Source organism: Hypanus sabinus, chromosome 5 (genome assembly GCF_030144855.1).
Source record: "Hypanus sabinus isolate sHypSab1 chromosome 5, sHypSab1.hap1, whole genome shotgun sequence".
Taxonomy (NCBI): Eukaryota; Metazoa; Chordata; class Chondrichthyes; order Myliobatiformes; family Dasyatidae; genus Hypanus; species Hypanus sabinus.
Genome location: NC_082710.1, coordinates 173,510,802 through 173,535,483, shown reverse-complemented (window position 1 = coordinate 173,535,483; position 24,682 = coordinate 173,510,802). Strand labels below are relative to the sequence as shown.

The window sequence follows — 24,682 nt, the reverse complement described above, 5'->3', positions numbered from 1 at the left end:
GCCCTATCTTGTCCTGTGTCAACAAGTACTCCATAACCTCATCCTTAACAACTGACTCCAATACCTTCCCAACCACTGAGGTTAAGCTAACTGATCTACAATTTCCTTTCTGCTGGCTTTCTTCCTTAAAGAGTGGAGTGACATTTGCAGTTTTCCAGTCCTTTGGAACCATGTCAAAGTATAGTGATCTTTGAAAAGATCTCCTGCCACCATTTCTAGGGTGCAGATCATCCCGTCCAGGGACTTGTGTACCCTTAAGTGTTTCAGCTTTTTAAGCACTTCCTCCCTTGTAATAGTAACTACACTCACTTCTCTTCCTTCACACACTACAACACCTGGCACACTGCTAGTGTCTTCCAGTGAAGACTGATGCAAAATACTTACTTACTTCATCTAGCATCTTGTTGTCCTTGTTACTATTTCTCCAGCCTCATTTTCTAGCAGTCCTATATCCACTCTTGCCTTTTCATCCAATTTATTTATTTACACACACACACACACACGAAAAAGCTTTTACTATCCACTTAGATGTTGTTCTCTGTTGGTTTTTAAAAGCATCCCAATTCTCTACCTTCCCACTAATTTTTTCTTTGTTGTATGCCCTCTCTTTTGTTTATACAGCAGCTTTGACTTCTGTTGTCAACCATGGTAGTATTATTTTGCCATTTGAGCAATTCTTTGTTTTTTGAATACATTTGTCCTGTATCTTCCTTATTTTTCCCAGAAACTCATGCCATTGCTGCTCTGCTGTCATCCCTGCCAGCAGCTCCCTCCAACTTACTTCAGCCAACTGCTCTCTGATATGATGGTAAATCCCTTTACTCCACTGAAATACTACTATGTCAGACTTTACTTTCTCCCTGTCAAATTTTAAGTTGAACTCAATCATATTGTGATCGCTATCTCCTGAGCGCTCTTTTACCTTAAGCTCCCTAATCATCTCCAATTCATTACATAACACCCAATCCAGTATAGCTGATCCCCTAGTAGGCTCAACGACAAACTGCTCCAAAAAGCCATCTTATAGGCATTGAACAAATTCACACTTTTGGGATCCACTACCAACTTGATTTTCCCACTCAACCTGCATGTTAAAACCTCCTAAGACTATCATAACACTGCCCTTTTGACATGCCTTTCTATTTCCTGTTGTAACCTGTGGTCCATATTCCAGCTAATGTTGGGAGGCCTTGTATAATTACCATCAGGGTCCTTTTATCCTTGCGGTTTCTTAACTCAACCCACAAGGATTCAACATCTTCCAATCCTATGTCAATTTTTTCCACTAATTTGATACCATTCAGCAGAGCCACACCACCCCCTCTTCCTACCTTCATATCCCTTCAATACACCATGTAACCTTGGACATTCAGCTCCCAACTACAACCATCCTTTAGCCATGATTCAGTGATGGCCACAACATCATACCTGACAATCTGTAATAGTGCAACAAGATCATCCACCTTATTTCTTCTACTCCGTGCATTGAGAAATAACATTTTGAATGTTGTATTTGCTACCTTTTTTGATTTTGCATCCCTAATGCACTGAAACTCACCTTGCTGGCTGCAATTTTGTCCTATCATCTGCCTGTCCTTTCTGACAGTCTGACTGCACACTACCTTTGCTTTTTCACCATCCATCCCTTCATTCTGGTTCTCCCCACCCTCCCATCTGTCAAATTATATTAAACCCTCACCAATACATCCAACAAAACAGCCCACGAGAATATTGGTCCACCTCTGGTTCAGGTCTTGTATGCTTTAGACTTCTGCACAGTAATGTAATTGAACAATGTTTTTCTTGTGAATGCTGCTTCTATGATACTATGTGTGTAAAGTGCTGCTACAAGGTTATTCATTGCACCTATGTATATACGTGCAATAAACTGAACTTCAACTTCAGAACTGTTTCATTGTATCTGGTCTGCATTTTATTGTTGAATAAATCACTACATGAACTTTTACTGTGTAAAATACTTCAGGAATGATTTGAAACTAATTTTAACTCCCTGGGGAAATGTTGTTTTGGTTAACTTTGATACTAAGGGAACTGAGGAATAAAGGGCTCAGACAGAATGCAAGAAACACAAAACTCAGCAGGTCAGGCAGCATCTACCAAGGGAAATGGACAGTCAACATGTTTCGTCTTGATAGGACCAGTGTAAGAACAATTACTTGATGGTTGACATTAATGATGCCTGTTTTCATGCTGAATCCCTCTGAGAGAACTCCCATGTCCTAAGTTTCCAAACTCTGGTTAGCAAGTGTAGGGCAGCCCAGACCTTCAGAAATAGTAGTTACCTGATACGTCATCATTAATTTGAGTATTTCTCTTGGAGTGAGCCCATCCTCATTTAACACATCCATGGCAGCTGGGCAATGCTTCTTCAAAGGCTCCACGAGATGCTCAAACACTGAGAAAGAACAAGACAATGTTACACCAGGCAGTAATACTCTTTCTGCTTTTACCGACACCGCTTGTGGTTATTGCCAGATGTTGAAGGGTGTGAGGGAAGAGAAGTGAGTGCAGTTGCTATTACAAGGGAGAAGGTACTCAAAAAACTGAAAAACTAAAGAGTACATAAGTCACCTGAACCAGATGTACTGCAACCTAGGGTTATGAAAGGGGTAGCACTGCAGATTGTGGAAGCATTAGCAATGATCTTTCAAAAATCACTGTAATCTGGCATGGTGCCAGAGGATTGGAAAATTGCAAATGTCACTCCATTCTTTAAGAAAGGAAGAGGGCAACAGAAAGGAAATTATAGATCAGTTAGCCTGACCTCAGTGGTTGGGAAGACATTGTAGTCAGTTGTTAAGGTTGAGGTTATGGAGTACTTGATGACACAGGACAAGATAAGACAACGTTTCCTTAAGGGAAAATCTTGCCTAATGAACCTGTTAGAATCCTTTGAGGAAATTACATGATAGATAAAGGGGATGCAGTGGATGTTGTATATTTGGACTTTCAGAAAGCCTTTGACAAGGTGCAACACATGAGGCTGCTTACCAAGTAAAGAGCATTACAAGAAAGTTACTGGCATGGTTAGAACATTGGCTGATTGGTAGGAGGCAACGACTGAGAAACAAAGGATCCTTTTCAGATTGGCTACAAGTAGCTAGTGGTGTTGCGCAGGGATCAGTGTTGGGATCACTTCTTTTTATGCTGTATGTCAATGATTGATATACAGATGGAATCATCTTTGTTGCCAAGTTTGCAGATGATACAAAGATCTGTGGAAGAGTATTTGGTGCTGAGGAAATAGGTAGGCTGCAGAAGGACTTAGGCAGATTAGGAGAATGGGCAAGAGTGGCAAATGAAATAGTGTTGGAAAATGCATGGTCATGCACTTTGGTAGTAGAAATAAATGTGCAGACTGTTTTCTAGATGGGGAGAAAATCCAAAAATCTCAGATGCAAAGGCACTTGAGAATCCTTGTGCAGCACACCATAAAAGTTAATTTGCAGATACAGTCAGTGGTGAGGAAGGCAGATGCAACAGTAGCATTCATTTCCAGAGTTCCAAAATACAAGAGCAGAGATGTGATGCTGAGGCTTTACAAGGCTCTGCTGAAGCCTCACTTTGAGGATTGTAAACAGCTTTAGGTTCCTCACTTAAAAGAAGTGCTGGCATTGGAAAGGTTCAGAATATATTTACAACGATGACTCTGAGCATGACAGGATTATCATATGAGGAACATTTGATAGCTGTGGTCTGCAGTTGCTGGAATTTAGTATGAGCGAGGATTCATTGAAACCTTTCTAATGTTGAAAGGCCTAGACAGTAGATGTGGAAAGCAATTTTCCTATGGTGGGGGACCCCATGACAAGAGGGCATAACTTTAGGATAGAGGAGTGTCCATTTAAAACAGAGCTGCAGAAAAAATTCTTTACTGAGGGTGGTGGATTTGCGGAACTTATTACCACAGGTAGCTGTGGAGGCCAGGTTGATGGGTGTATTTAAGGCACAGCATGACAGGTTCTTGACAGGACACAACATCAAAGGTTGCGGGAAGAAGGCCAGGAGTAGGGCTGAGGAGAGGAAAAAAAGGATCAGCCATGATTGAATGGTGAAGCAGAGTTGGTGGGCCAAATTGCCTAATTCTCCTCCTATGAATATGGTCTAGATCCTATGGTGCAAGAGCAATATTAAGGATGTGTGGATAGGTATTTGGATAGGAAAGAGTTGAGGGATGTGTGCCTAATGCAAGCAAGTGGGATTAATGTAGACTGACATCATGATTGGCATGGGCGAGTTGGGCCCAAAGGCCCATTTCTATGCTCTGAATTAAGGCCATGCATCCTTAAAGCTTAGGGTTCACTAGCTGTAACTTTAAAAAAAAACTCATTTAAAGTCTGTTGGGAGTTTAATAGGAATAACATTGAATAAATGGGGAAATCTGTCAGTTCTGCATTACCAAGCCCCAGGAATGCCAGATTATCACAGTTGCCCTCTGCCATCAGATTTCTGAATGGACAATGAATATATGTCTGTCACTACCTATGTACAGTGGTGATAGAAAGTTTGTGAACTCTGTAGAATTTTTTATATTTTTGCATAAACACGATCTAAAATGTGATCAGATCTTCACACAAGTCTTAAAGAGAACCCAATTAAATAACAAAAGTATTATACTTGCTCCACCCTCTGCTCCCATGGCATCACATGTCCCTCATCAGGAGGCTAAGCAGGTGCTACACCTTGCCCAAGGGTGACCTGCAGGCTAACGGAGGGAAGGAGTGCCTTACACCTCCTTTGGTAGCAACATATCTCCACCCTGGTCACCTGAATATTGTAATTTAGTTTTTTTAAAATTATGTATTTCACTGCACTGCTGCCAGTGAAAACAACAAATTTCACGACATGCCAGTGATATTGAACTTCATTCTCATTTTATTCCATTGCCCTCCTGATTTGATGTTGGTATTTGGGAGTAAGGAGGTGTCAGGAGGCAACATGGCTACCCCTTGACCTGATCTTATGGTCAAAGTGATATCTTTGGTTCATACGAGTTTCTGGACAATGCTGATGTGCAGTATGTTAGAGATAGGGTATTGCCATGGCCATTTGTAATGCACTGAAGCATGTAAATTAAAAACTTTTACCTCAAACCTCATCTGTGGAAAGGTTTGGTTTGTGGCTGGTCTGAGATCTGGGAAATTGTCACACAAGAAGAATCTTGTGATTTCCAGTATCTGTAGCTTTCCTGCATTTTGATTGCTTTTGTGAGGTTAAGCTCTACTGTTTGAGTGAAACTCAAATCCTGAGACAGGTATAATATGGCTAACCTGTTTCACGTAACTGCTAGAAGAGTGTTTTGCTCTCTTAACCCATTCATCCCCGCCTTGGGAGTGTACAATAGGAGAGTGTAAAGAAAGAATTACTCTACAAATAAGGCTTTTTTGTTTGATTACTCTCAGTCTGGTATCCTCAGGGATCAATCTGGTACAAGTTACATGGCAATGGTATCTCTTACCCATCTCTTCCCCACAAAGTTGATTTCTACAAACAGTGTTCTGTTCGGTCAGTCAGTCCATAATCTAGTCTCTCCGCTAGATTAAACATAGAACAGTACAGCACAGGAACAAGCCCTTTGGCCCACAATGTTGTGCCAAACCAGCTAAAAAGGTAAATGAACCCTTCCCCCAAAAAGCTAATCTCTCCTACATATCCTTCTTTGCATTCATTGCTTATATAAAACGTCTCTTGAAAGCCTCTAATGTATTTGCCTCTACCACCATAACAGACAAAGCATTTCAGGCATCCATCACTCTCTGAGTAAAATACCGTAAATTCCAGACTATAAGCCGCTACTTTTTTCCCACGCTTTGAACACTGCGGCAACGCTGCGGCCTATACTATGGTGCGGCTAATGCATGTTTTTTTTCATGCCGCCAAAAACATTTTGCCTCGTAACAGTAGACCAATAAAATTGATGAGTAGTTCACAGAGGTCCAATGAAATTGTACGATAAATCAAGCGCACTTTCACAATTAAATTATTGTAAATCAGTCATTTGTACTCGCCCTCATCAACATGGAAAACACTCGAAGAAAAGCATATGATGCAGCTTTTAAGTTAAAGGCGATCAATCTGGCGGTTGAAGAAGGAAATCGAGCTGCTGCACATAATCTTGGCATAAATGAATCGATGGTGAGACGGTGGAGACGCCAGCGTGAAGAACTGAGTCAATGCAAAAAGATGACCAAAGCTTTCAGAGGTAATCATAGCAGATGGCCCGAACTTGAAAACTTTCTTGAAGACTGGGTTAACACACAGAGAGCAGGGGGCCACGGTGTTTCCACCGCGTAGATCAGACTGAAGGCTAAAGCAATCGCCACCAAAATGAAAATCGAAGATTTTAGAGGTGGGCCATCGTGGTGTTTTAGATTTATGAGACGAAAAGGCCTGTCCGTCAGGGTACGCACGACTCTGTCAGCAGCTCCCTCCCGACCACGAGGAAAAACTTGCTAACTTCCGCACATTCACTCAAAGATAGCGGAGAATTCCATCGGGCCAGATGATACCATAAATATGGATGAAGTACCTTTGACGTTTGACCTGCCTCTCACTTGGACTGTTAATAAAAAAGGTGACTCGTCCATCACACTGAAAACAAGTGGCCATGAGAGAACACATTTTACTTGTGTTCTGAGCTGCACAGCATCCGGACTAAAGCTTCCACCGATGGTGATTTTTAAGCGGCTGACAATGAAAGTTCAGTGAAAGCTGCCATCAAGAGTACAAACTCAATTCCAGCTGTGATTCCTGGGGGCACCACGAAGTATTTGCAGCCACTGGACATCAGCGTGAACCGGGCATTTAAAGTGGCGCTGTGCGTTGAGTGGGAGGCTTGGATGATGAGCGGCGAGAAATTCTTTACCAAAACAGGACGCATGCGAAGAGCATCTTTAACTCAAGTCTGCCAGTGGATCCTAAATGCGTGGAGCCGTGTCACAACATCCACAATCACCAACGGGTTTTGAAAGGCTGGACTGCTGCGTGATGAAGAGGACCGCATGCGCTCAAGTGAGAGCGACAACGAAGAGACTGAAGTGAGTGACGAGATCCTGAGGTTGTACAATTCGGACACTGAAGAAGAGGACTTTGATGGTTTTAGTGCGCAGGAGGAAGATGAAGAAGGCGATCAATAACTTTTCCTGGTAGGCTGCAGTATATATATTTTTTTTTACCAGTCGTTAGGAGATATTGGAATGTTGTTCGTGCACTGTTCAGTAAAAAAGTATACGCAACGTAATTTGTGTGTTACCGATACGTATGTATATTTAAAAGTAGCTGTGTCACAGGCACTGTTCGGAAAAAAAAAAAAAGCAGGAGTCAGCTGGAGACGCTCATGGAGTGAGTACCGTTTTGGATTCGCTCCATAACCTTTACTTTTTTTAACCTTTGATCACCCTTATTTAGCTTATTTTTACCTATACCGAAAGTTTCTTTATTCTTTTTTTTTGGATTTACTGCCAAGAGTTTGTTGTGAACTTTTGAAGATATGCAAACAGAAATGTCTCTCAGGTCTAAGGGACGGGATCCCGGACGTAATCCGAACGGTAACGGAAAAAAGCAGGCTCCGACACAACAAACACAATTAACTTTTGAATTGTTTATGGAGGTTTTGGATAAAAAATTTGCTGAACTACAACAATTTTTTAAAGAAGATAGAAAGGCTTTTCAAGAGTACATGGTTAGGACGGATTTAGTATTTAAACAGCAACAAGCTCTTATTGCGTCTCTGCAAGAAGAAGCTCGGAAGCGAGATTTGACTATTGGAAAACTGCAACAGGATTTAATTTCGACCATTAAGCTGATGGAAGCCCTTAAAGCCAAGAGTGATGATTTTGAGAATCGGTCCAGAAGACAGAACTTGGTCTTCCAGACGGCATAGAAAAAGATGACCCTTCGAAATATTTTGCTCAACTTTTAAAAGAAGTGTTTCCGACGATTTTCCCGAATAACCCCCCTTTATTGGATCGGGCACATAGAATTCGGCGTCGATCACCGAGTGTTACCGACAAACCTTCGGTGGTAATTGTCCGGTTCCATTATGTACATGACAAAGAACAAGTTATAAGAGCAGCTCGTCGGGTAGGAATGATTAAAATCAAAGATTTTTGCTTCCGCCTGATCGAAGATTTTAGTCCAGATCTTTTAAAAAGAAGGCTTCTTTTTAAACCGTTGATGGCTGAATGTTATGAGAAAAATCTGAAACCTGCGCTTCTATACCCTGCGAAGCTTCGAATTTCTCCGTCGAATGCTCCACGACAGGTTTTCCTTTCAACTTTAGAAGCGAGAAAATATCTGGAGGAGAAATTCCCTACTGCTACAGACACCAGTCTTTAATAAATGAATGATTCTGATCGTGTAAGATGGTTCTCGATCTCTTAAACCAGAATTAAAATCTGGTTATTGGTGTAGGTTCATCCTACACTTTATACTTAAGTTAAAGTGTGTTTGCGTCATGTTAATTGTTTTGCCTTATACACTTTAATCATTTAACTACATACTTGTCTATTAACTTTGTTCCTTCAAAGGTATATTTTTAATTCTTTGAAGGTAAATTTTTCCTTGATTAAGATGGTGGTTTTTTGGAAAAGATTTTTGGTTTTGCTTAAGATGGCATTATGTTTATATTTTTCGCGATTCTTCCGTACAATGCATCGCTTATCTTAGCTTAAATATTTTTTGTTTTGTCTGGGCCAGAGCCCGAGTTATAATTGTTTTTAAGTGATTATATTTTTATTCTTTTTACAACTAACTATACTTAGAAATATGGTTTTTATTATAGCGATTTTATTTTTAAAGTTGGGGTGATTCTTTTATATATATCCTTTTTATATGGAGTGTTCTTCAGCTGACATGGGGGTAGGATTAGTCTTACTTTTTCTCTTTTTAAGTCATATTTTGGATTTTTTCTCTTTTTCTCGGGGGTGGGGGGATGGTCTGTTTTCTAATTCAATTTTTTTTGTACCAGTTTGTGTTAGTTTTTTTATTCGGGCTGTTTTTGAACTTCAAATATGTCTGTGTTGTCGTCACTTCCGGGTCTTCTCACTACTTTTGTTCCTCTTCCAGGTGCATGAGTTTATAAGTTGGTTAACCCTTTCTATACCAAAGGGTTGATTACAGAATTATGGCTCAGACCATTAATTTTGTGTCTTGGAATACTAATGGTTTAAATCATCCAATTAAATGAAAGAAGATTTTCAAAGTATTCCAAAGACTTAATGCTCATATCATTTTTGTACAAGAAACTCATGTGAGGAGGGAGGACAAATTTCGTTTTTTTAGATTTTGGCGGGGTCAACAGTATCACGCAAATTCGAATGCTAAAGTAAAAGGAGTTTCAATTTTTATTGACTCCTCTATTTCATTTGTTCAACATGATATTTTTTCGGATCCAAATGGCAGATTTTTGTTAATTACGGGTTTACTTTGTAATAAAAAGGTTGCTTTGGTTAATGTTTATGCTCCAAATGTGGATTGTCCTGACTTTTTTAAGTCTTTATTTACTTCTTTACCCAATCTAAACGAATATAAGTTAATAATGGGTGGTGACTTTAATTGTTGTTTAAATCCTCTGATGGATACATCTTTATCTATTCAGACTTTACCTAATAAGTCGGCCACTTGTATTAACTCTTTTTTGACTGACAATGGAGTTTTTGATATTTGGAGATTCCGGTATCCTAACGACAAAGAGTTTTCTTTTTTCTCACATGTTTATCACTCTTATTCAAGAATTGATTATTTTTTTGTAGACTCTTGTTTTATTCCATTGGTAATCGGTTGTAACTATGATATTATAGCTATCTCTGATCATGCTCCGTTATTATTTTCTATGAAATTTATGGATACAGCTTCTAATGCTAGACAATGGCGATTTGACTCTACCTTGTTGCAAGACTCTGACTTTATAAAATTTATGGAGGAGCAGATCGACTTCTTCTTCTCAACTAATTCTACAGATGATATTTCCTGCGGAACACTTTGGGACACTTTTAAAGCTTATATACGTGGACAGATTATTTCTTATTCTGTTGGTTTGAGGAAACGTATCAAGATGGAAACTCTTTTATTGGTTGATAAAATTAAAGAGATTGATAAGAAATATTCGATTGCTCCTAGTAAGGAGTTTTACAAACAAAGGGTTGAACTTCAAATGGAACATAGTTTATTACTTACATCCTCGATTGAAAATCAATTAATGAAAACTAAATCTGATTTTTATATACATAGTGATAAATCTGGTAAACTGTTAGCTAGTCAATTGAAGAATGCTCTGGTTAAACGTCAAATCACTAAGATTGGTCAGCAGAATGGGAACCTGACAGTTAATCATGATGAGATAAATAAGGCATTTCAAGATTTCTATACCTCCCTGTATCAATCTGAATTTCCTCAAGATTATAATACCATGTCTGATTTTCTTGGAAAATTAAATTTTCCAAGGTTATCATCTGATGATCTTTTGATATTGGATACTCCTATTACGGATGTAGAAATTAAGGGGGCTATTTCCTCAATGAATTCTGGGCAAGCACCGGGTCCAGATGGTTATACAGTTGAATTTTTAAAAATTTTTTCCGCTACTCTTTCCCCTTGGTTAGGTAAGGTTTTTGAGGAAGCCATTAGATTAGGGAATTTGCCACAATCTTTTTATAGAGCTTCCATTTCTCTAATATTGAAGAAAGATAAAGACCCTACTAATTGTGCTTCTTATAGACCTATATCTTTATTGAATGTAGACTCCAAGATTTTTTCCAAGTTACTGGCATCTAGATTGGAGAAGGTATTACCCAAAATTATTTCAGATGATCAAACTGGCTTTATTAAAAATCGTTATTCTTTTTTTAACATTAGGAGATTGTTGAATATTGTTTATACTCCCTCACATGATACTTCAGAATGCGTGATTTCATTAGATGCGGAGAAAGCATTTGACAGAGTTGAATGGCCTTACTTATTTAATGTGTTGGAGAAGTTTAATTTTAGTCCGATATTTATATCATGGATTAAATTGATTTATCATACTCCAGTAGCCTCAGTGTTTACCAATAATCAAAGATCTCCCTTTTTTCACCTATTTCGGGGCACTAGACAGGGATGTCCTCTTAGTCCATTACTATTTAACATTGCCTTAGAACAGGGATGTCCTCTTAGTCCATTACTATTTAACATTGCCTTAGAACCTTTGGCAATTGCCATCAGACAATCACAGGATATTTTGGGTATTAGTCGTAGGACAGATATTCATAAGTTATCTTTGTATGCAGATGATTTATTACTATTCATTTCTAACCCGGAGAAATCCATTCCAGCAGTTTTATCATTATTGGCTCAATTTAGTGAGTTTTCTGGGTATAAGTTAAATCTTAATAAAAGTGAATTGTTTCCATTGAATAAACGGGTCCCAATTTATGGAAATTTACCCTTTAAATTAGTTAATGACTTTTTCCCTTATTTAGGGATCAAAATCACAAAAAACCATAAAGATTTATTTAGATTTAATTTTTTACCCTTAATTGATCAGATTAAAGGTTTGTTTACTAAGTGGTCACCTTTGTCTTTATCCCTAATAGGTAGGATTAATGCTATTAAGATGGTTATTTTACCTAAGTTTTTATATATTTTTCAAGTGATATCAATTTTTATCCCGAAATCTTTTTTTTTACTAATGTTGACTCTAAAATTTTTTCATATATATGGCAGAATAAAAATCCCAGGTTAGGTAAAACATATTTACAGAAGACAAAAAAGGAAGGCGGGTTAGCATTACCTAATTTCAGATTTTACTATTGGGCAGTTAATATTAGATATTTGTTATGTTGGTTGAAAGATTGGGGTGGATCTTTTGGCCCTTGTTGGGTGAGTTTAGAAACTAAATTGGTATCAGCTTTGGGTTCTATTTTAGGGACTTCTCTCCCTTTTGCTCTTTCTAAATTGCCGAAACGAATTGACAACCCAATAGTTAAACATACATTGCGTATATGGTTTCAATTTCGGAGATTTTTTGGGTTGACTCAATTCGTTTTAAATAGTCCTATTGTATCTAATTGTTTTTTTCACCCTTCTATTATAGATCAAGCTTATTCGGCTTGGAAAACTAAGGGATTACTAAGATTTTCTGATTTATTTTTAGATAATTGTTTCATGTCTTTTGAACAATTATCCAACAAATATAACTTGCCGAGATTTCATTTTTTTAGATATTTACAGATTAGACATTTTTTAAGTTCTGTACTCTCTACGTTTCCAAATTTTGTGCCTTCAGATACTTTGGAGAGTTTATTTGAATTAGACCCTTTTCAACAAGGGCTTATTTCAAAACTTTATAATATAATTATGAAGATACGTTCAGAGCCTCTTTATAAGACTAAACAGGATTGGGAAAGAGAGCTTAGTCTTAGTATTTCTAGTGAGAATTGGGATAGAATTCTTCAATTAGTTAATACATCATCGTTATGTGCCAAACATTCACTAATACAATTTAAGGTCGTACATAGGGCCCATATGTCCAAGGATAAATTAGCTCATTTTTACTCTCATATAAGTCCTATTTGTGATAGATGTCATTCTGAAATTGCGTCTTTAACTCACATGTTTTGGTCGTGTTCATTTTTGGGGAAATATTGGAAAGATATTTTTGATATTATTTCTGCCGTTTTGAATATCGATTTACAACCTCATCCTATTACCGCAATTTTTGGTTTACCAATGTTAGACTCACTGCATTTATCTTCTTCAGCCCGTCGAATGATTGCATTTCTAACTCTGATGGCTAGAAGATATTGTTGAATTGGAAAGAAATTGATCCTCCCACTGTATTTAATTGGTTCTCTCAAACTATGTTATGTTTAAATTTAGAAAAAATTAGAAGTGGTACTTTTGAGACTTCTATTAAATTTGAAAAGTTATGGAGACCATTTATTCAACATTTTCATGTGATGTAATATGACCCTGTGCCAAGTTCATTTGATTTCCCAGCTTTTAGCTTATGTATTTTGAGAGGACCGGAAGTGACGGCATTGATGAATACTTATTTTTGTGAGATATTATAAACAGCCCGCTTTTTTTTTCCTTCTCTTTTTTTGTTTTTTTTTTCTTTTATATTACTTATTAGTTATAGTTATTAGATTAGATTAGCTAGTTCTGCATTATATAAATTTTTTTTTGTTTTTTTTCTTTCTTTTTTCTGTTTTTTTTATATTATACATTATGAAATATTTAGGTTTACTATGCCCATACATATATCTTATGGCTTATGTCTTGGTAAACTCATTTATATTGTAACTATTATGTATGCTTTTTTTTCATATGTAATGGAATGTGTATGTTGGTAATTTCTTTATCAATATATCATCTGTATTCTGTCCATATTACTAATATTAATAAAAAGATTTAGAAAGAAAGAAAAGAAAGGAAAAAAAGCATTTGCAATATGTATTTGTTTATGTTACCATACGGATTTAATTAAAAGTTAAAAAAATCCTCACGTGTAATATCTTTCTGTGTAAATATCTCATATTACAACGTGGGACACCTGCAACTTAAAATCCGGCCTGTACAAGTACAAAATTGATTTTCTTTCTAAAATTAGAGCGTGCGGCTTTTAATCAGGTGCGCTCTGTAGTCTGGAATCTACGGTAATTAGGAGTTTGAGGAGAACTGGTTTGTCACCAAAGACTACAAATTTCTACAGATGTACTGTAGAGAGCATTCTAACTGGTTGTATCACCATCGGGTATGGAGGGGCCACTGCATAGGATCAGAAAAAGCTGCAGAAAGTTGTAAACTGAGCCCCTTCAGGACATATGCCCGTGATATTAAACCTGGTTCTAATCCTGTTACCATGTTCACTACTCGATGTACTTACAGATGCAATGATCTATCTGGATGGCATGCAAACCTTTCACTGTAGCTCAGTACAAGACAATAATTGGTGTTCATTTTGGTTTACATTTGTTATATTTTCCAAGATAGTGAAAAGCTCATCTTGGATACTGTTCATACAGATCAGTGTGTTGAGCTGGAATAAGGTAAAACAATAACAAGGCAGAATAAAGTGTAATTACTATTAATAGTGCATTGCAGGTAAACGATAAAGTGCAAGATCCTATCAAGGTAGATTGTGAGGCTAAAGGCTCACTTTTCTGTACAAGAGGCCCATTCGAGAGTCACAGCAGTGGGATACAGCCTGGCGGTATGGGCTTTGAGGGGGGAGGAGAAGAAAGAACGCCCAGGGTGCATGGGTCTTTGATTATGTTCCAGTTGAACAAAACATCAAATTTCACTGCCCACCCATCCCCCTCCCCAATATCTTTGACTCTCTCCTACTTCCACATTACCTCTCTTTCCCTTCCTCACAGCCTCCCTGGCTGCCAGGTGCAGTGGAGTATTTCCTCTCTGGTCTTGGATCATCGGGTCAGCTCCATGCCTCAGCAGCAGACGTGCGGCTGCGCCCTCCCTCCGTACGCAGGCCACGTGCAGTGGGGTGCGGCCTTTCCGCCCGGTAAACGACACTGGCAGCAGCCGGTGCTTGCGGAGATAGGACTTCAGCTTTGGGATGCTGCCCTCCTCCACGTAACGCAGCAACCTCTTCTGTTTCTGGGAAAGCACGGCCATGGTCCGAACCCTGGCATGGTATAAAAGCCACTGAGAAATAAGCAACTGCTTGAAAAGTGTCCCAAATACAATTATTTGTAATGAAAGCATCACTCAGCAATGACACTGTGCACCCCAAATGGCCAGGATTAGTAAGTATTCAGAGTAGTAAGATAGACTATTTCATCCAATCGGTCCTCGTATTTATGCTCCATGTGCATCCCCTCTAAATGTCTTCTCTCCCACTCCCACCATCCCATTCCACCATCCCCTCTCATTAAGCTCCCCTTTAAACCTTCCTCAATATCTCCCTAAAGGACTGAGTTCCACATCCTCAACAGTCCTCCATTAAAGTTCAAAGTAAAATTTATTATCAGAGTACATATATGTCACCAGATAAAACCCTGAGATTCTTTATCCTGCAGGGATACTTAGCAATCTATAGAACAGTGACTGTATACAGGATCAATAGACAACAAACTGCGCACATACAGATATAAATAAATAGCAATAAATAACAAGAGCATGAAATAACAAAATAAAGAGCCCTTAAAGTGAGATCATTGGTTGTGGGAACACCAGCAATAGAATAAGTGTAGTTATCCCCTTTTGTTCAAGATGGTCAAGGGGTAGTAACTGTTCTTGAACTTATTGGTGTGTGTCCTGAGACACCTGTACCTTCTACACCATGGCAACAACGAGAAAAGAGCATGGCCTGGGTGGTGAGGATCTTTAGTGATGGATGCTGCTTTTCTATGGCAACATTTTATGTAGATGTGCTTAATGGTTGGCAGGGCTTTACCCGTGATGTACTGGGCAGATCCACTACTTTTTGTAGGATTTTCCACTCAGACATTCGTGTTCCCATACCAGGCTATAACGCAGCCAGTTAATACACTTTCCACTACACATCTATAAAAGTTGATGACGAGCTGAATGTGTGCAGACTCCAAAGGAAATAGAGGCATTGTCATGCTTCAGTAACCCCTTCACCGGGCTCATGTACAAACCTGGCTTGTTATCTAACAGCCATGTGACTCAGAGGTTCAAGTATCACGTGGACTACTTTGGATTGGAAACAAGAAACCTTAACACAGAAGGAACTTAACAAATAAACGCAAGCACTAAAGCAACCAGGAATGAATAATGAAGAATTTGAATAGCAACTAATGGGGCTACACTTACAGTGACATCAATTGGAATTTTATTCCTGTCACTGTTTATAACAAGTTTGTACATTCTCCATTTCCTCTGGGCACTGCTAATCAGGATAGTATCACAGCTGCAGAAAAGGAGGAGGTCATGGAGGGATTGTCTACTGAGTCATTGTGGGTGGAAGTCAGAAACAGGAAGGGGACAATTACTCTATTGGGTGTTTTTTTTAATATAGAGCCCCCAATAGTAACAGGGATATCAAGGAGGAGATATGGAGTCAGATTCTGGAGTGGTGTAATAATAGGGTTGTTGTGATGGGTAATTTTAGCTTTTCTAATATTGACTGGCATCTTCTGAAGAACACTGAGGCTGTCTACAAGAAGGGTCAGAGCCGTCTCTATTTCCTGAGGAGACTGAGGTCCTTTAACATCTGCCAAACGATGCTGAGAATGTTCTACGAGTCTGTGATGGCCAGTGCTATCATGTTTGCTGTTGTGTGCTGGGGCAGCAGGCTGAGGGTAGCAGACACCAACAGGATAAACAAACTCATTCGTAAGGCCAGTGATGTTGTGGGGGTGGAACTGGACTCTCTGAAGGTGGTGTCAGAAAAGAGGATGCTGTCCAAGTTGCATGCCATCTTGGACAATGTCTCCCATCCACTCCATAATATACTGGATAGGCACAGGAGTACGTTCAGCCAGAGACTCATTCCACCGAAATGTAACATGGACATAGGAACATAGGAAGACTTTCCTACCTGTGGCCATCAAACTTTACAATTCCTCCCTCGGAGTGTCAGACACTTTGAGCCAATAGGCTGGTCCTGGACTTATTTCCACTTGGCAAAATTTACTTATTATTTAATTATTTATGGTTTTATATTGCTATATTTCTACACTATTCTTGGTTGTTGCGACTGTAACAAAACCAATTTCCCTTGGGATCAATAAAGTATGTCTGTCTGAGAGCAAGGGGTTTAGATGGGGTGCAGTTTAAGTAGTGTGTTCAGGAAGGTTTCCTAACACAACATGTAGATAAGCCTACAAGAGGAGAGGCTGTACTTGATTTGGTATTGGGCAATGAACCTGGTCAGGTGTCAGATCTTGGTGGGAGAGCATTTTGGAGGTAGTTATCACAACTCTATCTCCTTTACCATGGTACTGGAGAGGGATATGAGCAGGCAATTTGGGAAAGTATTTAATTGGGGTAGGGGGAAATATGATGCTATTAGGCAGGAACTGGGTAACCTAAATTGGGAGCAGATGTTCTCAGGGAAATACATGTCAGAAATGTGGCAAATGTTCGAGGAACATGGCATTCTGCATAGGATGTTCCACTGAGGCACGGAAGGGATGGTAGGGTAAAAAAATCACGGTGTACGAAGGATGTAGAAAATCTAGACAAGAAGAAAAGCAAAGGTTATGCAAGGTTCAAGAAATTAGGTACTGTTGGAGCTCTAGAAAATTACAAGGGTGCCAGGAAGGAGCTCAAGAATGAAATGAGGAGAGCTAGAAGGGGTCGTGAGAAGGCCTTGGTGTGCAGGATTAAGGAAAACTCCAAGGCTTTATACAAGTATGTGAACAGCAAGAGGATGAGCCGTGTGAGAATATGATGAATCAGGTTATGGAGCTGGAGGAGGTAGCAGAGGTACTTAATGAATAATTTGCTTCAGAATTCACCAGGGAAAAGGACCTTGGCAATTGTGGGGATGACTTACAGTGGACTGAAAGGCTTAAGTGTATGGAGATTAAGAAAGAGGACGTCCTGGAGCTTTTGAAAGGTTTTAAGTCAGATAAGTTGACAAGACTGGACGAGATATACCCCAGGCTACTGTGGGAAGCGAGGTAGGAGATTGCTGAGCCTCTGCCAATGATGTTTTCATTATCAATAAGGACAGGAGAAGTACCAGAGGATTGGAAGGTTGCAAACATTGTTCCCTTGTTCAAGAAAGGGAGTAGAGATAACCCAGGAAATTATAGACCAGTCTTACTTCAGTGGAGAAGATCCTGAGAGGCAAGATTTATGAGCATTTCGAGAGTCATAGTCTGATTTTGGGTAAGTGGGGCTTGTTAGCTTGGGTGGCAGCCCACCTCGAAGAAAAACTCTTGATTTTAAACCTCTGCTACCTTGCAGTCATACCCACCCACGGAAAAGGCTTTAGACTAAACCTAGAGGAAGAAATTTGAAGTCAGGGTCCCTAAGGCAGTTTAATGTTTTTAAAACTTCACTCTGGCAACCTCTATGACGACACTAGTGCCAGGCTGTATTGGTGCTTGCCCTTCCCTTGGACTACATCAGTGACGTGGAGAGGGGGAACCCACTGCACGGGCACAGCCGGTTCTTCAGATCTTCTTGTCCAGCCTTGTGCCCTGGAGAGGACACAGTCCACCAGAGGGACAAACCCATGATCCTCCAGAATTGACAGCTGCCTACCAGTAATCTGATTGGGGATAGTCAGCATGGCTTTGTCAAGGGCAGGTCATGCTTTACAAACCTAAGTGAATTATTTGAGGATGTAACAAAACACACTGAAGGTCAAACATGAGGAAATCTGCAGATGCTGGCAATTCAAACAACACACACAAAATGCTGCTTGGCCTGCTCTGTTTCACCAGCATTTTGTGTGTGTTCATTGATGAAGGTAGAGCTGTAGATGTAGTATATAGGGATTTTAGTAAGGCATTTGATAAGGTTCCCCATGCGAGGCTCATTCAGAAAGTAATGAGACATGGGATCCAAGGAGACTTTGCTTTGTGGATCCGGAATTGGCTTGCCTACAGAAGGCATAGGGTCGTTGTATATGGTTCGTAATCTGCCTGGAGGACGGTGACCAGTGACGTTCCATAGGGATCTGTTCTGTGATCTCCCCTCTTTGTGATTTTTATAAGTGACATGTATGAGGAAGTAGAAGGGTAGGTTCGTAAGTTTGCTGATGACACAGAAGTTGGGGATGTTGTGAATAGTCTGGAGGGTTGACAGAGGTTACAGCAGGACATTGATAGGATGCAGAGCTGGGCTGAGAAGTGGCAGATGGAGTTCAACCCAGATGAGTGTAAAGTGGTTCATTTTGGTAGGTCAAATTTGAAGACAGAATATAATACTAATGGTAAGACTCTTGGCAGTGTGGAGGATCAGTGAGATCTTGGGGTCCATGTCCATACGACACTCAAAGCTGCTGAACAGGTTGACAGTGTTGTTAAGAAGGCATATGATGCGTTAGCCTTCATCAACCATGGGATTGACTTCAAGAGCTGTGTGGTAATGTTATGACTGTACAAGACCTTAGTTAGACCCCACTTGGAGTACTGTGTTCAGTTCTGGTCACCTCACTACAGGAAGGATGTGAATACTACAGAGAAAGTGCTGAGAGATTTACAAGGATGTTGCTTGGATTGGAGAGCAAGCCTTATGAGAATACATTGAGTGACCTTGGCCTTTTCCCCTTGGAGTGACAGAGGATGAGTGGGTGACCTGATAAGGGTGTATAAGATGATGAAAGGCATTGATTGGATAGCAACAGGCTTTGTCGCAGGGGCGAAGTGGCTAACATGAGGGGGCACAGTTTTAAGGTGCTCGGAAGTAGGTACAAGGGGTAAGTCAGAGGTAAGTTTTTCCGCAGATAGCGGCGGGTGCATAGAATGCACTGCTGGTGTAAGTGGTAAAGATAGATACAGTGGAGTCTTTTAAGAGACTCTGGGGTAGGTACATAGAGGATGAAAAAATAGAGGGCTATGTGGTAGGGAAATCCTAGGCAGTTTCTAGAGTAAGTTACATGATCAGCATGGCATTGTGGGCCAAAGGGCCTGTAATGTGCTGTAAGTTTCCAGTGTTCTAGGAATCTGGAGTAACACACGATACGCTGGAGAAACTCAGCAGACAAGCAGCATCACTGGAGGGATATAGGCAGACTGGATGAAGGTCCTGACCTGAGACAGCAATTGTCCTTTTTCTTATGCAGATACAGCCTGACACACTGAGCTCTCTCAGCAGATGATGCAGTCCAGGCTACAAGGATTAATGTTTCTAGTTGATGATGCTGGATGCAGCCTATTGAGTGTTTCTAACATGTACTTTTTTTGTTTTAAAACTTCCACTATCTGCACATTTCTTGAGCAACAAACAAGATGTGGGCCATGCAGCATCTGTAGAGGGAAACAGGGAGACAATGTTTCCAGTCAGGATTCCTCCAAGCAAGGACATCACCAGATTCAAGAATAGCTACTCATTTTCCACCATTCTGTTCTTGAACCAGCAAGCACAACGGCAGCCACTGCCTCAGTAAAGCGACACCAACACCACTTAGCAATTAATTAGATTTTTTGTTCTAATTGAGTTCTCACACATTTGTTTATGCTTTACTTGCGATTGGTGCATATACAATGCTGCCGAAAGTAAGTTATTCATTGCAGCTAGGCATCCGTGCACTTGTGCAGATGACCATAAATGCAATTTTGCATCATATGCTGCTGCAGATTCCAACACCAATAGTCTCTTATGTCTCCCTAAGCAGACTTAAACCATCCACAGTTCGTACAAGAGAGAACACAATTAGAACAAAAACACAAGAGTTATCAACATTGTGGGTCAAACTTCTATAGATGTGTAGTGGAAAGTATATTGACTCACTGCTTCATGGCCTGTTATGGAAATATCAATGCCTCAGAACAGGAAATCCTACAAAAGGATTCGGCCCAATACAACATGGGTAAAGCCCTCCCTACCATTGAATACATGGCTCTGGTGGAGGACTTTGTCAAATGGTACAAGCAGCTCAACGTCAGTAAGGCAAAAGAGACAATGTTGGACTTTAGTAAGACTTAAGACTGCACTATTTCCTGATACTATTGATAGTGAGGATATGGATGTGGAGAGGACCTACAGGCACCTGGATGACAGACTTGATTGCAGCACCAACACGGAGGCTGTGTACTATAAAGGGCTAGAGGGGCTTCTACTTCCTGAGGAGACTGAGGTCCTTTGGAGTGTGCAGGCCTCTACTTCACATGTTCTGCCAGTCTGTTGTCACCAGTAGAATCATCATTGCGGTGATGTGCTGGGGCACAGGTGATGCCAATCGGCTCAATAACCCGATTAGAAAGGCTGGCTCTGTTATAGGAGTCAAACTGGATACTGGAGGCTGTGGTAGAACAAAAACCCTATGGAAAATCCTGGCAATTCTGAAGAATGTTTCTCATCCTCTGCATGCCACCATCCAGCAAGCCATGACAGTGTTTTTAAAAATCTCCGATTACCCCGTCCACACTACACTGCCCAATCGGTGTTTTCAAATTTACACACTCTGGAGGGCGTTTTCGAAAAGCTCCATCAGTGTGGCTGGAGGGTTATCCGGAATGGTGTGGACATCTAGTGTCTGAAAAGAGGATGCTGTCCAAGTTGCATGCCATCTTGGACAATGACTCCCATCCACTCCATAATGTACTGGTTAGGCAGAAGAGTACATTCAGCCAGAGACTCATTCCACCGAAATGTAACACTGAGCAGCATAGGAAGTCATTCCTACCTGTGGCCATCAAACTTTACAACTCCTCCCTCGGAGTGTCAGACACCCTGAGCCAATAGGCTGGTCCTGGACTTATTTCCACTTGGCATGATCAACATTATTATTTAATTATTTATGTTTTATATTGCTATATTTCTTTACTATTCTTGGTGCCACTGCAACGAAACCCAATTTCCCTCGGGATCAATAAAGTATGTCTGTCTGTCTGACATAGTGTGGGCTGCCTAGCTCCAAAGAGTGCTGTATGAGGTCATTCTTACTCAACCGGTAGGCTCTAAATGAGTCAACCTATAGCTGGGGAAGTGATGACCCTCTCCTGCTAGACTGTTTGTGGAAACTTATTTTTTGATTCTTCCTACTAATATTTATATATGTGCACTTGCAATGCTACTGTAACACTACAATTTCCTTTGTGATCAATAAAGTATCTATCCTCATCAACACGAAACACTGTCATAGGGAAGCAGCATCCACCATCAGAGATCCTCACCATGTTCTCTTCTTGGTGCTGCCATTAGGTAGAAGGTACAGGAGCCTCAGGACGCGCACCACCAGATTTAAGATCAGTTACTTACCCTCAACCATCAGACTCATGAACAAAAGCAGTTAACTACCCTCTCTTACCCCATTATTGAAATATTCCTACAACCAATAATCTCACTGTAAGGACTCTTCATCTCATATTCTGGTTATTCATTGTTATTTATTTATATTTGCATTTGCACAGTTTCTCTTCTGCACTCTAGTTGATCTTTCATTGAACCCATTATAATTTTTATTCTATGGATTTACTGAGTATGCCACGAGAATATCAGAAACCGGAACCAGGTTTAACATCACCAGCGTATGTCGTGAAATTTGTTAACTGAGCGGCAGCAATACAATGCAATACATGATAATATAGAAAATATTTCAATTACAGATAGCATATATCTGCATATTACATTAAAATAGTGCAAAAACAGATACTGTCCATTTAGGAATCGGATGGGAAAGGGGAAAAAGCTGTTTCTGAATCGCTGACTTCGGCTTCGTTAGTGTAGGCCTCAGTTAGTCTCGATAGACCATTGATTTGCGCCTTGGAAAGTTTCCTGGGCACAAGCCTGGACAAGGTTTTTTCAAATGGAAGACCGGCAGTTGCCCAAGCTGCAAGTCTCCCCTCTCCACACCACCGATGTTGTCCAAGGGAAGGGTATTAGGCTTCTATACCTCCTTCCTGATGGTAACAACGAGAAGAGGGAATGTCCTGGGTGGTGGGAGCCTTTAATAATGGACGCCGCTCCTTAAAGATGTCTTGGATATTCATGGTGACGTATATGTACATTGATAATAAAGTTTACTTTGAACTTTGAGGCTTTACGAATCTCTCCCCCCCCCCCCCCGATGCTGCTCGAACGGCTGAGTTCCCGCAGTTTAGTGCTGCAAGGAATTAACAGCCCAGTGGCTCCTCTCTAATGACTAGAGATGAGAAATATATTTAAAGCAAACATCTACCTTAGTGCGTAGGGTCTTGGAGTTCACGAATTAAACCATCCCGAGGCAGAAGGAGGTGCAACCATCCTAATCAATCAATAATTCCCCATCGCTTCGAGCCTGCGGCCTCCTTACACCGGTTGCCAAGGTGACGTCACTTCCTGTCAGGGGCCCGGAAATTGGGCCTGCCTGGAGTGGTGGGGAGGTAATCGCGCCGACCGTGGACTAAGGACAATCCGGGGAACAGCGGACCCTCTCAACGCATCCACACGGCGCGCATACACAAAAATTGTCACGACTCCATTAAAAAAAGCAGCGACTCGGATCTGGTAAATATTTTATCTTCCAATTCTAGAAAAAATCTAAATGCATTCCACTAGCATGCCCATCTGATGGCTAGTGGTAGCCATTTAGGTTGGAGAGCTGCGTTAGCCAAAGAAGGTAGAAGTATTTTTCTGTTTTAGGAGGGGAAACTGAAAGAAGGAAATATTTGTACGTGTTGAGGGGGGGGGGAGAGATACTATTTGAGCTAGGCCGTGTTGCTACGGGGCATGGGGCCCGGGGGGGGGGGGAGCAGCTGGGACAACCTAATATGAAGTGGGCCGTCCCTCCTTCCCGTTTAATCCTATCAGAGGATGAAGCTGAAGATAGTTCAGACGCTGATGGTGAAGCACGTTGTCAATCAATGTTCGCGCGCTTCCGGCTCCTAAAGATTGGTTGACCCGTGTGGATCATAGCTGTTGCGTGGAGATTGAACGTTTAATTCGATTGCCAGTAATGATAACGAACGGGTTTTTAGTCACACAGGCGTAACATTATTCATTATTTATGTTCTGGGAAGCCATTTCTGTCTGTCTAGTTTTGCAAACGATTAAGTGGAAGGTGAAGGCGATGCTGCTTCTGCAAAGGGAGCTGGGAGGCTTGTAGTCTCGGGTTTAGACCAGCAAGCATTGGTGGCGTTAGTGACGTCAGTTTTGGACTACAGATCCCAGCGGCCCGAACGGTCAATCGTGAACAGGCGCAGTGACGGCTGAAGTCGCATTCCACCGTCTGTCCCCAATCCCTCCAAGGCGAGCAGGGGCCACATTTTTGCACTGTAGTTAATCCGACTCTTATGTGCCAAAACAGCTTCTAGTCGCGTATAAATATGTGTGGAATCTAGACGCTGATCTACAGTCTGATATTGTTGGGGTTTCCTGCTGCCTTTTTGTCAGGTACCTGCTTTTCTGCACCGGTTTCATCAATTTCCGTTCCAGGTGTATTAATGACCGTTCTTACCTCGTGATTTTTGAAGGCGTAATACTGAGTATTTATTAGTACCCTTATATTGGACCATGTAACTAGAATAATTATTAGGAAGATCATTGATTGAGGTTAGGCGTAGGTTTTTCATTTCAAAGCAATTTAAGCCTTTTTTTTAAATACATGTATTTGATCATTTTGTAGTGTCCCGAGGGTGGAAAAATACTGCAAGCTGATAAATGATTAGTATCTGCAATTATTTTGTTTTCCAGTTTCTTTATTTATATGCATTGTTTAAATCTGCATTTTTTTTTAATTTCAGTTGCTTTAATTGTAAAATCAGAAATGGTACGACATATTGTCTTTTGGTCTGTCATGAGTATTTAAAGGAATGGTCCAATCTCCCTCTTTTTATTTTTAAAACCATTTCAGGTCAAGTTTTATTTTCTCATTTGCCTTTCTTTATTCTAATTTCGTCTTGCTCAGCACAAGATTTATAACAACTGTCTCTTTATTCTATGGTAATTATTGCAGATATCTGTCAGATCTGCACTTAGATCCTGTTTCTCTAGGGCAGGGGTCAGCAACCTTTACCACTGAAAGAGCCACTTGGACCCGTTTCCCACAGAAAAGAAAACACTGGGAGCCGCAAAACCCGCTTGACATTTAAAATGA

The 24,682-nt window shown here is 40.4% G+C and overlaps 2 protein-coding genes across 6 annotated transcripts in view; one reads left to right on the top strand and one right to left on the bottom strand.

Moving 5' to 3' along the window:
- Positions 1–22,924, bottom strand: part of nfkbil1 (nuclear factor of kappa light polypeptide gene enhancer in B-cells inhibitor-like 1) — a 35,899-nt gene extending 12,975 nt beyond the window's left edge. For 2 of the 3 annotated variants that reach the window (XM_059970923.1, XM_059970925.1), the window contains exons 1-3: positions 22,787–22,924; positions 14,361–14,647; positions 2,304–2,416 (exon numbers count right to left, since the gene is read on the bottom strand). In XM_059970923.1, the coding sequence (XP_059826906.1) occupies positions 2,304–2,416; positions 14,361–14,637 (390 nt within the window). In that variant the 5' untranslated portion in view covers positions 14,638–14,647; positions 22,787–22,924. Of the gene's footprint in view, positions 1–2,303; positions 2,417–14,360; positions 14,668–22,786 lie in introns of all 3 variants that reach the window. The other variant, XM_059970924.1, reaches the window with a different exon arrangement.
- A 21-nt stretch (positions 22,925–22,945) lies between these two features.
- csnk2b (casein kinase 2, beta polypeptide) overlaps positions 22,946–24,682 on the top strand; it is a 68,960-nt gene continuing 67,223 nt past the window's right edge. The window contains exon 1 of one of the 3 annotated variants that reach the window (XM_059970929.1): positions 22,946–23,094. The gene's annotated coding sequence lies outside the window, so the exon portion shown is untranslated. The remainder of the gene's footprint in view (positions 23,095–24,682) is intronic. The other 2 variants (XM_059970930.1, XM_059970928.1) reach the window with 2 other exon arrangements.